The sequence below is a fragment of the Sus scrofa genome, chromosome 11 (genome assembly GCF_000003025.6).
Source record: "Sus scrofa isolate TJ Tabasco breed Duroc chromosome 11, Sscrofa11.1, whole genome shotgun sequence".
Classification (NCBI taxonomy): Eukaryota; Metazoa; Chordata; class Mammalia; order Artiodactyla; family Suidae; genus Sus; species Sus scrofa.
In genome coordinates, this window is record NC_010453.5 from 76,071,430 (window position 1) to 76,087,206 (window position 15,777).

At 42.8% G+C, this 15,777-nt stretch overlaps 1 protein-coding gene across 1 annotated transcript in view; it reads left to right on the forward strand.

Moving 5' to 3' along the window:
• The window catches only part of MYO16 (myosin XVI), a 532,176-nt gene that overhangs the window by 331,647 nt on the left and 184,752 nt on the right, over positions 1-15,777 (forward strand). Inside the window, 4 exon segments of the mRNA XM_021065905.1 lie at positions 1,046-1,085; positions 1,088-1,162; positions 2,166-2,237; positions 5,107-5,248. Coding sequence (XP_020921564.1) covers positions 1,046-1,085; positions 1,088-1,162; positions 2,166-2,237; positions 5,107-5,248 — 329 coding nt within the window.

The window sequence follows — 15,777 nt, forward strand, 5'->3', positions numbered from 1 at the left end:
CCATAGGTGGGAGCTTTTTCCTCCCAGATTACACATTAGGAAACTGAGAATTTAAGGGTTATGTCCCTTGCCCTAAATGGGGCTTAACCATTTTTACTGCAGATGTCCTTTCACTTAATATTTGCAGTTCTGGAGAAGTACGTTTTGACTTTCAGCTCTCTCTTGACTTTTCGTTCTTCCCACAAAATATCTGTCCCAAAGCACACTGAAGGTCTGATTTCTTTCTTTATCCAGGGTCTCACATATTCTTTCAACAAACACTCTTCCTCCTAGACCACTTTCTGCTCAAGGATAGCTCTTGCTAACATCCTTTTTTTCCTGAGTTTTCCTTAAAATACCTTTAAAGAATTAGCATGTTGTTCCTCTCAGCATAATTGTTTTCACTGTGCCTCCGTTAATTTTCCAGCAGAAATGAAAACTCCTGTAAGCATGATATCAGTTGAGCTCATAAGAGGGGTCCCTAAGAGGTGGACAGGGTGTGTTCTGTGGGAGGACACGTGTGTAGTCTGACCCTTCAAGGGACCCCCAGCCAGCCAGCCCATCCCAGTACTTATCCAGACACAACTCAATGATGTCAGAACATCGCCTGCTACTCTCTTTTGTTTAAGGAGCAGAAATGTTGACTTTCAGAATGAGGATTGGGTCACGAGGTTTTTGTGTTTATTTATTTATTTATTTTGCCACACCTCTGTGGCACATGGAACTTCCCAGGCCGGGGCGTGAACCTGCACTGCAGAGTCTATCCATGCCACAGCTGCGGCAACCCCGGGTCCTTAACCCACTGCATGAGGCCAGGAATCAGACCCCATCTTATAAAGACAACGCCAGGTGCTTAACTGCTGAGCCACGCAGTAACTCCTGAAGCCTTTAATTTGGAGCTAAAGATGGGTAGTTCTCTTATGGGACATTCTGGGTCTAAAAAAATCGCAGCCCCACTAATAGCACGCACGTCATTTTTTTAAAACCTACTTGGAGGGTTTTGAAAGGTCTTTCCATCGCTCCTCTGAGCCATCCCATCCATCTTCTCTATTTGGAAACCGCACAGGAGGTGGAGAATCTGTTTGTGATCCTGGCAGCCATACTACACATGGGGACATTCGGTTCACTGCTCTGACCGAGGCTGACTCTGCGTTGGTGTCTGACCTCCAGCTTCTGGAACAAGGTCAGTGGAACGACAGAGCTAACCTTCACTGATGTGCCGCTTCGCAGACGGGCCAGTAGATGGCGCCACAGTACAGAAAAGCCGGGTGGACGCCTCTCTCCTCTCTGCTGGAGTAGAACTCGTGGTGGTGGGGAAAAAAGACCCGGTCCACGGTCTTCTCCTTCCTTCTGTGCAGGAATAGGCTGTACGTGTATGATCTCCTGCTTCCCCCGACAGTGGCAGCACGGTGCTTTGGCACATAATTGGGTTTATTTATGTGGTTCAAGGGTTCTCCGCTTCTCCCCCAGCCTACCGGTGTATTGGGGGAGCATGGTATAAGCCAAACATTAAAAATGTTTGTTTTCTTCTTATTATTAAAATTAGTATTTAATATTAATAAAATGCAATCATATTAACATTTATGTTATTTTTATTTTAAACTCATTCTATTGAAGTATAGTTGATTTACAGGGGGTGATGACTTCTGCTGAGCACAGCAGAGATTCAGTTTTGCATCCATACACTTTCTCTTTCAAATTCTTTCCCTTATGATTTGTCACAGACTGTTGATATTGTTCCCTGTGCTAGACAGTCAGACCTCGTGGTTTATCCAAACATTTTAAACAGAACGGAACTTCTCTATTCAAAGATTTTCCCAGATGGCTTTCTCCTCTGAAGCTGCTTGTTCGTCACTCCCAGATTTTTTTCAAAATACCTTCAAACCACAGGTTTTCAATCACCGAATATCTTCACCTCCTATCAGAGTAATTTAACCAGGAATTAGGGAGAAGCGTTCAGGCTGTTTGTGAGGACCTAGAAAGAGAAGACCCTTGATGCGTTAGTGCACGAGCCCCGAGAACCTGCTTATGTTGATTCCTCTAAGCTGTTCCTCTCTTGGAATTTGCCGGTGGTAGTTTCTTTAATGCACATGTTTTCTATACAAATCTCATAAATGGTAAAATGCCACATTCTCGCTGTCAAAATATAGACTAACGTTATGCTTTTGTTGCTGCTTTAATGTTAGTGGCTGGAATGCTGCAAGTACCAACAGATGAGCTGGTGTCTGCTTTAACCACGGACGTCCACTATTTCAAGGGTAAGTTTTCCGTGCGTTGCCTCTCAACGTAAAGAAACTCTTCACGCTCTGCAGGGACCATCCTGATGAACTGGTCACCTTTGTAGACAATCAGGCATTCTCAACACTAAGGCCATCCATCCAAGAGGCTTTACTGAATTGAAGCCTTGGATGTGTCGGTGCACGTGGTGCTGGGCTACCATCGTCATTGGACAGCATCCTTTTCCCTCCATCTCATCAGTCAGGGTAAGAGCTTCCTGGAGTTCCTGCTGTGGCACAGTGGGTTAACAACCCAGCTTGTCTCTCTGGAGGCACTGGTTCGATCCCTGGCCCTGCACGGAGGGTTAAGGATCCAGTGTTGCCACAGCCGTGACACATTCAGTCCCTGGCCTGGGACCCACCATGTGCCACAGGTGTGGCCAAAAAAGGAAGAAAGAAAAACACCAGGGTAAGAGCTGCTGCTGGCTGGGCACTTACGAACGGACAGGGGTTGTGCCTGCTGCTGTAAAAGTTGGAATTTTTAATTCTCACAAATTGCTAAGGGGTGGGTTGGACTCGTTCCATGTTGATGAATGTGGGAAATGAGGATTCAAAGAGGTTGAATGGCCGTGAACGTCGCATCACTAGGAAGTGGCAGTTTGGCTTTGGGCGCGAAGGCCACCTGCCTCCCAAGAAGGATCCCTCCCGCCCCATCTCTCTGGGGGGCGAGAGAGTGGTTCTCCTAAACGCGCCTCAGTTTTTCACCATCAATCGTCCACTCGCCAACCTTCCTCTTTACTGTAATTTTGAGGACTCACCACCCACCTGATATTTTTTTCTCAAAATCGCTGCTCTTCGTACCTGCTGTTCCCATTGGATCTGCTTGCAGGTACTTAGGTGTGTGGCTTTAGAGTTTCCGCCTCAGCTCTGGGGTCCCCTTCTGTGTGCCCACACTTTACGAATCTCCCCATCATCCGTCACCCCAATTTCACTCTTGATGCCCCACCCTCCTCCCTCTCCAGTGAGTCGATCGGGACACATCTAGAACAGTTCTGCCTGGTCAACACCTCCATTCTCACTGCCCCCTGCCTGCTCATCACCACTGCCCTCAGCTGTCATTCTTTGAGTCGATGGTGGCAAGAAGACTAACTCTGTTTGACTCGGCCTTATCCCACTTTTCCGTCCTTCCAAACTGAATGATCTTTCTCAAATGCAAAGATGAGCTTCTCCTGTGGATAACAGCCTTTTCAAGATGCTCCAACTCCTCCAGAGTAAATCTCATCACGTCCCAGGAGGCCCTTTATTAGGGGGCCCTGCCTACCTTTTAACTGCCGTCGTTAGCTGTTTTCCCACCGGAGCCTTCGTTTCCAGCAATACTGAGTTTCTTGACGTCTCCAAATGCATTATTCTTCCTCGTGACTTTTTTTTGGCTGCACCTGTGGCATATGGAAGTTCCTGGGCCAGGGATGGAACCTGAGCTGAAGCTGCAGCATTGCAGATCCTTTAACCCACCGAGCTGGGTTGGGGATCAAACCTGCACCTCTGCAGTGACTCGAGCCACTGCAGTCAGGTTCTTAACCCACTGCACCACAGCGGGAACTCCCCTCATGACTGTTTAAAGGGACTTTGCACAGACCATCTCTGATTTAATGGAATCAGGCCTCCTGCTTACACTGCCTGCCTCTCCTCACTCGGCCGCCCCGTGGGTGAGCCCTGAACCTGCACTCACTTTATCTCTAGAGACCTCACTTCTATAGCATCGTAATCGGCAGCTGCTTTCACTGCCACTTAATGTTGTTCCATCTCAACAGCCTTGAATGCATACCTGCCTGACTTCTCATGACCTGCTGATGCTTTTTGTTTGTTTGTTTGATCTCAGTCTGCCTCAGAGACAGTTCTCTGGGATCTGTGCCTCCAGTGACTGACAGCCCACTGAGCCCTCACTTCACACAGTCAGCATCCCAGGGGGCTGCGTTGCAGTGGTACCCAGGTTGGCCAAGGCCGTTGATGAGGTCCCCTAACCCCCACCCCACCTCATTCTCCAGCATAAATGCCAGCATGGCCTCAATCCCAAATCAGCTTCACTTTTTTTTTTTTCTTGGCTTCTTCTCTAGTCTGTTCTCCTCTAAAATATTATCACTCCAGATTTCAATCAGCACCACTTTGAGAATAACAGAAATTTCTACCTTAAGGCCCAATCTTATGCCCAAACTCCTGACCCACATTTTGGTTAGTCGGCTCATTTCCATGGAAAACAAAAAAACAAAAAAAAACCTCCTTTTATTCTTTTTTTTTTTTTTTTTTTTGTCTTTTTAGGGCCGCACCCGTGGCATATGCAGGTTCCCAGGCTAGGGTTTGAATCAGAGTTGTAGCCACCAGCCCATGCCACAGCCACAGCAACGCCAGATCCAAGCTGTGTCTATGACCTACACCACCACTCATGGCAACCTCTGATCCTTAACCCGCTGAGCGAGGCCAGGGATCAAACCTGCATCCTCATGGATGCTGGTCAGATCCATTTCCGCTGAGCCACGATGGGAACTCCTCCATGAAAATATTTAAAATATGACCAATTTTCTGATGGCCAGGATGTCTTTGTGTCCAGATCAGCGAGCCTTTATGGGAAAGCTTGTTGGGGGGACCCTGCCTGCCAAGAGTGGGTTCCCTCCCTGAGAGGAAGTGCCGCGGGCTGCACGAGATCAAAAGTGCTGGTCAACATTTGCAGCAAATAAGCTGGCATTGTGCATGCCCCTCACTTTAGGGAAACGTGGTTTTGTCATCATCCATGGAGCCGTCGTGCATTAGAGTCAACCTGTTTTTCACATCTTCCGACATGTGCGATGTGGGGGACTAAGTGGGACGAGCTCAGCTCTGTCGCTCATGCCTCCTCCCTCTCTGCCCCCCACCCCAGGAGAGATGATCACGCGACGAAATACGGTAGAGATGGCCGAATTTTACCGGGATCTCCTGGCCAAGTCCATCTACGGTCGCCTGTTCAGCTTTTTGGTGAATACGGTGAACTACTTCCTCCACAATCAAGATGAGCCCAGCAGGTAGGTTTGCTGGACGCTGGTCACTGGCGTTAACCGAGTCGTGGGTGACTTTAACGAGGTTCCCTCTTCACGAGGCTTCATCACCCAGCGTGAGCCAGGAGATACGTTATCTTTAAAACCTTTCATTTTAACCAGGTGATTGCACTTCAAGGATTTGACTGACTTTTTTTAAGGGAATTAAGCTCCCCACACACCCTTCCTCCCCCTGATGAATTAGTCAGACCATCTCTCATGGATAGAGGTGCAAACGCAGCCGCTCTGGACCAGAGGCATACATGGCCTTTCGAGCACCAAGAAGCATACAGAAAACGGGTACATGCAGGAAGAAGACAGGCCAGGAAAATCTGAAGTAGCTCAGTGTGCTGAGGAGCCACGCTGGATCCAGTCTGATGGCGTGTTTCAGAGCAGGGGGTCCTCCTTTGTCCTTTACCTGTTTTCTGGATTTTTTGGTGAAGCGTCTCTATGGTGATGGTTTTGACCCCTGGCTCTAGTCGTCTTTCAGCTTTTCTGGGCTGTTTGATCCTCTAAAATTAGAGCTGTCCTCAGCATCTGGTCAATGGGAAGCTTTGCTAATATTCTTGTCACCAGTGATGACCTTGGGCAGAGGCCGTTGGGAGGTAAACTGCATCCAGGAGTCTTGGCATGGATGCTGGTCTCTGAATGAAACCGCTTAGAAACCTCTTGGTTGTCCACATAGACTATCCCTAAAACGTGCTGCTTTTAGAGGTTACTTGGAAACATTAGAACGAGCATGTATGAACAGGTAGGTTCTTGAATCAATACAGACATCTCGGAAGATTTCAAGGACAAAGCCATACTCAAATTCTCACTAAAGCGTACGCATACAGAATCCCCATGCATGGTGATTCGTCGTGTTCAGTGCACAGCCAGGGCTTTGAGGGAGGCTATCGTGTGATCTGTGTTTTAGCAGGTAGACCTTCATATTTGATGTGGTGAGGATTCTGCATTTGGATATCACTTCCTACTATCAGTTAATTTGTGATTTCCCTTTAAATATGAAGATTCGTCTCAGAATAAGACTCAAATGCTAAGTCCACCAAATTAAGTTTGTATAAAATTACTGGCAGCTCTGCCGAAGTTGACATTGAAGAATTAATATATAAATCCAGTTGCACATGCAAACTTACAAAAAATTTCCATCTGCCATTTCAGTCTTACAGAGCCTTAAATTCATATGATTGGAAAAACTTGCACATAGTCTGTCTAGATTTTTGACCTCGCACACATAAAAGAAATGAAAACCTAAACTTTGGAAAACCCACTGTTTCTCTTTAGGGGACGGTTGCTAACTTGTCAGTCATGCAGATTTATAACGTGAGTCTTCACGGTTCTTACGAAGCAAATGAGTACGGGCAGGGATTATTGGAAAATTTGAGAGGAGTTAATGCATCATAAGTTTAACTTCTAGAAAACAGTGTTCTCCTTTGAGTCATATCTCCCATTTTTTCTTCCCCATTTCTCCCCTGGGTCACCCAAGTCTGAATTTAAATCCCAAAATAATGCCAGGAAAGGTTATGTTTGAAGTATTTCTGATTCATTGAAATTCATGGAAAGCTTAAAGATTTGCAGATTTATAGACCTATTTTCTAAGTCACAGAAAGGTCACAAAATTTGGATAAACTCAAAATAGGCTTTCATTGTTCATGAACAGCATTTTTTATAAAAAGATTTTATATATATATATAATATGTAATATATATATGTATATCTCCCTGGGGTCTATGTTGGTGAGCAAAAGAGAATAAATATAGTTAAGATATACTCTAACAAGTTATAAAGGGGGGAAAATCAAGTGAAATGTAAGCAGGTGCCATGCTTGTTCTTAGAATGCTGGGTTCATTTTCTGGATTATACAGAATAGGTACAATATTAGTAACACACATTTTAAACATCTTTTTCTACCTAGATTCTAAGTAGGATTGCTTCTCAATGAAAACCCTGCGTATAATGCAGGAGATGCTGTAGCTTACTTAGGACGAGCGAAGGTGTTGGCCACAGCCAAGTCAGTAAGATGAAGGTGTGAGAGCCACCAGCCTGTTGCTTGTTGTGGTCTTATATCTACCGTTAGGGGCACCCTTCCACCCCTCGGACCGGGTGGTGGTCAAAGGGACTGCGGCCAGTTCACCTGGTCTCCTCGCCACCTCCTAGACTTCCTGAGCCTCCGAGAACACCTGTTCAGTTTGCTCAGTGTTTTCACATTCTTGTGGGAGGATTACCTAGCAGCACTCACTTTCCTGTCTGATTCCTTTTTTTTTTGTCTTTTTGTCCTTTTAGGGCCTCACTCGTGGTACATGGAGGTTCCCAGGCTAGGGGTCCATCGGAGCTGTAGCCGCCAGCCTACGCCAGAGCCACAGCAACTCAGGATCCGAGCCGCATCTGCAACCTACACCACAGCTCATGGCAACGCCAGATCCTTAACCCACTGAGCAAGGCCAGGGATGGAACCCACAACCCCATGGTTCCTAGTTGGATTTGTTTCCACTGTGCCACGATGGGAACTCCCTGATAACTTTTTTTTAAAGTGTAGTTGATTTACAGTGTTTTGTCAATTTCTGCTGTACAGCAAAGGGACCCCATCATGCATATGTATAAATGTGTTCTATACATTAATTCCCTTTCGTATGTTATCTCCATCCTGCTCTATCCCAGGAGACTGGGTATAGTTCCCTGTGCTGTGCAGCAGGACCTCCTTGCTTATCCAGTCTAGATGAAATAGTTTGCATCTATAACCCCAGACTCCCATCCGTCCCACTCCCTCGCCCTCCCCCTTGGCAACCACAAGTCTGTTCTCTATGTCTGTGAGTCTGTCTCTGTTTTTAGGTAGGTTCGTTTGTGCCATATTTCAGATCCCACCTATAAGTGATATCGTACAGTGTCTGTCTTCCTCTTTCTGACTTACTTCACTTTGTATGAGACTCTCTGTTTGCAAATAAACAACCCAACTTACACCTGAAACCTCAGCTTCAGTGAATCACAGAAGCCTTGGGAGAGCTCTCCAGGGGTCTTCAGATAGCAAGCCCGACAATTTATTTCAATCATTTTCATCATGAGCAGCAGCCTTTTCCTTTGAATGCCCCTGGTTGTAAGAACTTTGGTTGTTTTCCAGGGTTTCTGGGCATGAAAGAGATGACACAGTGCCTCCTGCAAGGGGCATGGTTGCTACCATCAAATGTGGTGTTTGTGGCTGGAAAGCAGGCTTCCTCGTTGTGGTAGTTGACCTGTGGATAAGTGAATATTGAGAACAAGTGCAGTTGGAGGGCGAGGTGGAAACCCTGGGTCCGGTCCAGTCTCTTCTGTAATCTTTCTGGTTCGGAGAATAGCAAATGGAGGACGTAAAATGCTCTTTGGGAACAGGAATGTTGCCGCACACGTAAACCGCTGGGATCTGAGGGCGGATTCCGCGTGGGCTGGGTGATGGGGGCTTTGCACTGATCAGTCTCTCTGCTCTTCCTGCTTTCCTTCTCCTGGGACACATCCTCAGCACTTCCCCAGAATTCCCGACTAGGGCATGGTGTGTGGTCTTTGATTGTTGCAAAAATCAAGTCCACGTGGCTTCAAAACCGGGTGTTTCCCAACTGGCGGGGGTTCCTTGAGGAAAGAGTCGCATGGTGTCCTTGCACGGTCAGGTGAGTGCACCGGGCCTGGACAAAGGAGCTGGCCATGTGGTGCAGGAGGCCTTGGAAGAGTCCGGGGCTGGGGCCCTGGGAGGGATGCTCTCCAGCACCTGACAGCATCCGATGCATCAAAATGCATGCACAGATTCTGCACGAAGATGGTCCTAACGAGAAACTGAATGTTCACATGCGGAAAAATGTCTCTTCTTCATAGGTGAGACCTGCTGTTCTTTCTTAATTAGAAGGAACAAAGGTTTCGTGTAGGGAAAAAATAATGATAGCCTTGCAGAGTTCTAAAAGCTGGTTTTAAAAAGAAACCCCGCGGGAGCCTTTGGGTAATCTGTATCTGGTCTGAAGGCTGCCTTCCTGGAGGCAGAGGAGGCTGAGCCCACCCGGATGCACTGAAATGAATGTGAAGTGAATTAACGGGGGTCAGTGGATTCAGGGCTTAAGTTGGGGACTCTCCTTGGTTCCTGTTCTACTGAGAGTTCAGTCTGTAAACTATTGTTTATGAATAGTTAGTGGCGTATGCACACGTGTTGAATGTCCAAAGATTTTAAATAGACGAGAGTAGTTTTGCTCTATCTTATATTGAAATGATGGCCAGATTTCTTACGATTTCCATTTGTTTCTTATTGACGCAACCCGGCGGCATTTAATGTCCTTATGGAAGCTTATAGGGTATTTGGATCTTTTTTAGGTCAAAATTCAATTGAAAATCTGATGAATGGCATAAACACACACAGTTTTCCACATAATTTGAGCAGTTAGTAAACTCTCCCCTGAAAGAAATCAGTGTCCCTAGAATGTGGTAACTTCTTTGTTGACAGAAGAAGTTAATAGATTTTGACGCAGTAACTCCAGTCTGGTTCACAGTCTCCAGGTCGTTCTTGAGGGTTTTTAAGTCAAATTATCTTTTGTAAGGATTTTTTTTATTGATCTTATTTTTAAAAATTCAAAATTATCTTTTTTCCCTCTTTTTATGGCTGCACCTGTGCATATGGAAGTTCCCAGGCTGGGGTTGGATCAGAGCCGCAGCTGCAGGCCTGCACCACAGCCACAGCAACACCAGATCCGAGCCACATCTGTGACCTGTGCTGCAGCCTGCAGCCACGCCAGGTCCTTCACCCACTGAGCAAGGTTCAACCCAGTGCAGATTGGACCCACATCCTCATAGACACTGTGTCAGGTTCTTAACCCACTGAGCCTCAACAGGAATGCCTAGCTTTTAAATTTTAGATCCGTGATTTTTAAAGGTATACACTGAGATACGGTCTGTTGGATGAGTCACACAATTTTTAATATGCTCACACGACAGTGAGAAGGTTAATCTTCTTAAGATTATTTTCAGCGGATTAGGTTTGCCAAGGATCTCATCCATTAGAGACAGAAGGTCAGTGGCTCCGTTTACGGAAGCTCTAGGGGTCTGAGGATGGAGATGGAGGGGCTTCCTCCTTAGCACTGCAGGCAAACCATCAAAGATACCTTGGATTATGGGTTATACTTACATGTTTGCACAGATCTCCTATAAATACTTCACCCAGCATTTTGGTACAGTTTTCAGATTCCCTCTATAGGTTGGTTTTGCTCTTTGCGCAGGGGATTTGTCGTGATTTATGCACCATCTCCTCATGTTTCTCAGGTTGCAAAAGCCTAAAATTCCTGTGCACGTGTGTGTGTGTGTGTGTGTGTGTGTGTGTGAGAGAGAGAGAGAGAGAGAGAGAAAGATTGTTTTCTTCTTAAATTATTTAGCCAAAAGCCTTTTTTAAAATAAAGTCAGATGCTATCCAAGTCTTTTTAATAGAATGTCGCCAGAAATAGTTCTAAACTGTTCTTACAAAAGTATGACTTGTTTTATCCTTTGCAAGGAGAGGAAGTCACTTTGACCAGGTTAACTCTCTGAGTTAAAAAATTGAGGCTTAACCTCCTCCAGTGTGGCAGCCATGGGGCGCATCCTGGGTGATGAGAAGTGACCATTATTGAGACTTGAAACTCTCACAAGGGCCCACAGTGTAAGTACCCCCCCCATCCCACCAGCTTCCTTACAGTGGTCACCTTTGCCTTAGCTGAGGGCTTGTCATCATTCTGTCTGAGCGGAAGGGTTAAGGGCCCTGATTCCCTCTTTACCGAGTCAGATGGTTAGAAGAGGTTTTATCAAAAAGAAGCAGCACCATTTGTCAGATGTCCGCGTGCTCCCCCGGCCCCATCCAGCTATATAGCAGAACGCATGGAGTTATCACTTACACCAGATTTAAGTATTTTCTGCTCTTTGGAACTGGCCCCATTATTGACGAGATGTCTGCAGTATTCTCAGTGGTCAGACTGGGGCTTTGTGGGGCTCTGTGACCAAAATTCAATACAAAAGTATTGACTCACCTGAACACACACCTAACACACACCTCTCTCCCATTACACTCGAGGGATCTCATTGAGAGCGAGAGTTTGTAATGCTCCTCGGGTTTTTTGAGGCGAAATAAGAAACTGTCTAGATGGTAAACCAGGAGATGAGAAAGTGAAGGAAGGAGAAAATTCTAGAAATGAAAGGTTTTCTCACAGTTCTTTTGATAATAAAATTGGAGATTGATCAGGAAAACATCAGAGCATGTATTTAATATCACTTGATACTAAGTGAATCTCATCCTCTCTCTCTCATTTGACATAGTTTATAAATTGTTATTAAAAGTTCTAAAAAGTTCATGGAGATTGCCTGTCCTCTTTCAGACACAAAATTACAAAATGAACTTGCTCCTGAATGTATAAATAAATCCAATAAAACCTCCCACAAAATTTATTGGGAAATAACAATAAAAAACAAAATTTAAAAAACCCCAATTTTTGCTTATTATAATGTTTCAACTTTCTCCCCTAGCACGGTATCAAAATGATTATAAACATTTAAGTTCTCTGATGGATATTACAATCCAAAAGGTATCTTCAGGCAGGATACTCTAAAAATCCATACCAACCATTCATAGGAAATTGAGTTGGTCAAATGATTGTGCATTGCCTTATGAATTGTATAGTACTTATTCTTAATAAATGCATTTGTATTATTAATACCCACATGCTTCATGTAGTAAATACTGAAACACCTGCCGTGCATTTCTGAGAAAATGAAAATAGACATCCAGTTACATTTACCATATGTATCTTTCTTCATTAACTGCATTTTGGTGGGGGGCGGATTTAATATTCAGGAAGAGTACAAAGGATTATAAGCAACTCCTGCCTATTATCTGACACTATTTATATATATTTTGGCCGCTCTGTGGCATACGGAGTTCCCAGGCGAGGGATCAGATCCAAACCACAGCTGCGACCTGCACCATAGCTTCGGCAATGCTGGGTATTTAACCCACTGTGCTGGGCTGGGAATCGAACCTGCATCCCACCATTCTGGAGATGCTGCCAATCCCTTTGTGCCGAAGCAGAGACTCCTTATCTGGCACTATTAACATTTGCTATCTTGCTTCATATTTGTATGAACACGAAGGAAGTAGAAAGCTGCAGCTAAAGCCGAAGTTGCTTTTGTTTATCCACAAAATCCGTTCCTCTCCTTTCTGCTCCCGAGACAGCAATATCATCAATTCTGTGTAAATTCGGCACAGTGTTTATAATTTGTCTAGATACTGGTTTTTCATAACAAGTATATAAGTCGTTAAGAATTAAAGAAATGCTATCAGAGGGTACTGTAATGCTGTACTTCCCAGCTTTTTTTTTTTTTTTGATTTAACTATATTGATACTAATTCATTCTTTGTAACTGCTGCCTTAATTCCCCTGAAGAAAAATCACAGCATCCGCATCTATTTCCTTTCAGATGGATGCTTAAGCCTCTTTTCCTTCTCCATTACAGTGTTGCATCCTTGTAGGTGCCTCCTGAGATAAATGTTTAGAATTTTCCCTGGGGTATCTATTTAGTAGCAGAATTGTGGGGAAAGTACTAATTTGCATTTCCCTGCCTACAAGTGAAGTTGCACCTGAGTTAGGTGCAGGTTCTGCACTGCCCCATGGTGACGTGCTCCTAGAAGTCCAGGGATATTTGTTCAGTTATGTACAATGACCTGACTTTAGAGCCTATTACGGACATTCTTTTCCTACTCCAAGGTCATCGTACAGTTTTCCCTACAACGTGTATGTTTTCAGTACACTGGGAATTTATTTTCATTTATATGAGGAAGTAATATAATGTCATATTTTTAGCAGGGTATTCAATTATTCCTATACCATTTATTAGAAATGCTTTTTCACCCCCTCCTGATTTTTAATCTATTTGACTAAAACCCTATCAATAATATATTGTTTTAATAAGTAAATTCTCGTAAGTTCTTATTTTTATTATTTGTTTTGTTTATTTCCGGATCTTTGTTTTTGCATATGAATTTTATAATCATGTTGACTCCGTCCATAAAAAATTCTTTTGGGATTTGGACTAGAAATACATTTACAGATTAATATGGGGCCAAATGGCCTTTTTAGGCTATTGATTCTTTTCTTCTACAAATACGATCTATATTTTTCCTTCATGTATCCTTTTACTTCTTAAATATGTTTGTGTACTTTCTATCAACTTCTTGCACATTTTTATTTGATTCTTTTCTAAGTACTTTGCGTTTTTTGTTGCTGTGATAAGTGCTGTTTTCCTGTTATATTTTAATTTGTTTATTGAGAAAATCAATCTTGAGTTACGAATGTTGATCTTATGTCTGGAAACCCTGCTGACTTTTCTTATTAGTTCTAATAATTTTCCTGTGGAATATCTTACTATTTTCTAATGTAAATATTCATAATTATCTTTTTTGTCTTCCTTATCTTTTATGTCTTCTAGTTCTTCTTATTTTATTGCATTGGCTAGTACTTCCAGTGCCACGATGGCACTTTGTGGTGTTAATAGATATTATTGCCTTGCTTCCAGATTACTGTAAAACCTCTAAATATTTGTTCGGTAGGTAATCTGTTTAACTTAGAGTTCCAGCACATAATCTTTTCTAAATGTTCTCAGCCATGGAAGGATGCTGTTTTATTAAATGTTTTTCTTTTATCTATTAGTGTTATTGTTGCTATTTTCTCCTTTGCTTGTAAAGCAAATTGCATTGATGCGTATTTTTCGATGTTGAATAATTCTTCATTTTTAGAAACCTTCTTTGGTCATGACGTACTAGATTCGATTTTCTAGTCATCCTTATGGATGTTTGCATTTATCTTCATTAGTGAGATGACATTTTATTTGTTCTTCTTATATAATCTTTTGCTATTAAGTGGATGTTAAAGAGTGAATTGAGAGCAATCTCTGCTTTTTCTTCTCTTCTAAACTGGTTTGTGTTAAGTGGCGAGAATGTATGGCTTGAATGCCTGATGAAATTCTCCTTAAGGTTTTTTTGGGGAGGTGGGTGGAGGGAGAATTGATCTATGAATCCCGTCTTAAATCGTATAAGTCTAATCAAGTTATCTCTCTTTTTAACGGCATGTGTATTTTCTAGACAATTGTTCACCTTAGCGTGTTATATGTCTTCACCCACTAGACCACAGATTGGTTGTATAATCCTGCCGTCGACATCGCTTATAATTCTAGTTTCACAACTTTTACATTCCTAATATTCTTTATGCTCCAATATCATTGATGAGTCTTTCTCGAAATGTTCCTGTAAGAAGTATTTATTTTCCAAAATTAATTTGTCATTTGTCATGTTTATGTTATTTATTTTACTAAGCTCTGAAGTTTTGTGATAGTCTTGTTTTGGCTTTCTTTGAAATTTTCTCCTTTTGTGTCTTACTGACTTCCCGACTGGAATGTTTGTTTCGTGGTTTCTGACAATTTTGTTGCCCCTGAGTCTATCAAGCGTCTCCTGAGTGCTTCTTTGTGCATTCTAGACAATTTGTACATAGATCTTCCTTTGTTGTTCAGTTCCAAATATTTGTCTTTATTTTGTTTCGGAGATGAAATAACAAGCAGAAAAATAAATTTGGCACATCACGCTTTTCCCCCTTTCATCCAAATTGGGATATTTTTTCCCATTAAATAATGAGATTTCTTTGATTTTTGTGAATATAATATGAGTGACTTCTATTTCTGCATAGACATTGAAATCATGGTGCTGATTGCCATGACAACCAAAACTACACAATTTAGCAAAATATCTGAGACAAAACCTGCTTTCTAAATAATTCTCCTTCTGCTCCATTTCCTTACCAAAACACCCATATGTATAATGATTTCCTAAAGAGCTAAGAACCTTTTCTCTGTAATTGCACATTTGCTTTTCATTATTTTGTAAGATGCTTTTTTTTTTCAAATACAAGGATCCAGAGAAATAAAAAATATTAGAGGTTTACCAACGTCTCATGCATATTATAATGCTAAAATTATTTTAAATACCACACAATAAATTTTAAAAATGGTAAAAATTTACCACCTTATTATACAAATGACCACATACTGTGAACACAGTAATGGCTAAACATACATTTTAATCATGACAGTGTGATAAATTATTTTAAGAGTAGGTGCAGCTGATTGAACCAAGAAAGAGCTATGTACTTGTCCCTTAAGTGTATGTTTTCCAGAGATGGGAGGAAAAAGGGGAATTTTTTTCAGATCTGTGAAAATACAGCATTTTTAGCATCAAACAATAGTGCCTTTCCTTTTTGATAATGACTACTATGTGCTTTGCAAATATTATTTGAGAGCCAAATTGCCTCAATAAAATGGGTAAGAAATTCAGTGCTTTAGAAGGCTAATAAAAACCATGGAGCATTCTTTTCTAGCTCTTTCTTGAGCCAAGAGTGCAGAGGCTAAAGCTTGTCTGTTTCAGGCAATGGATAAAATTCATGGCTTTGCTGGCCCCGCCCACTCTCTTGTTTCATTTCTCTCCCGGGAAATGCACGTGGCCGCTTT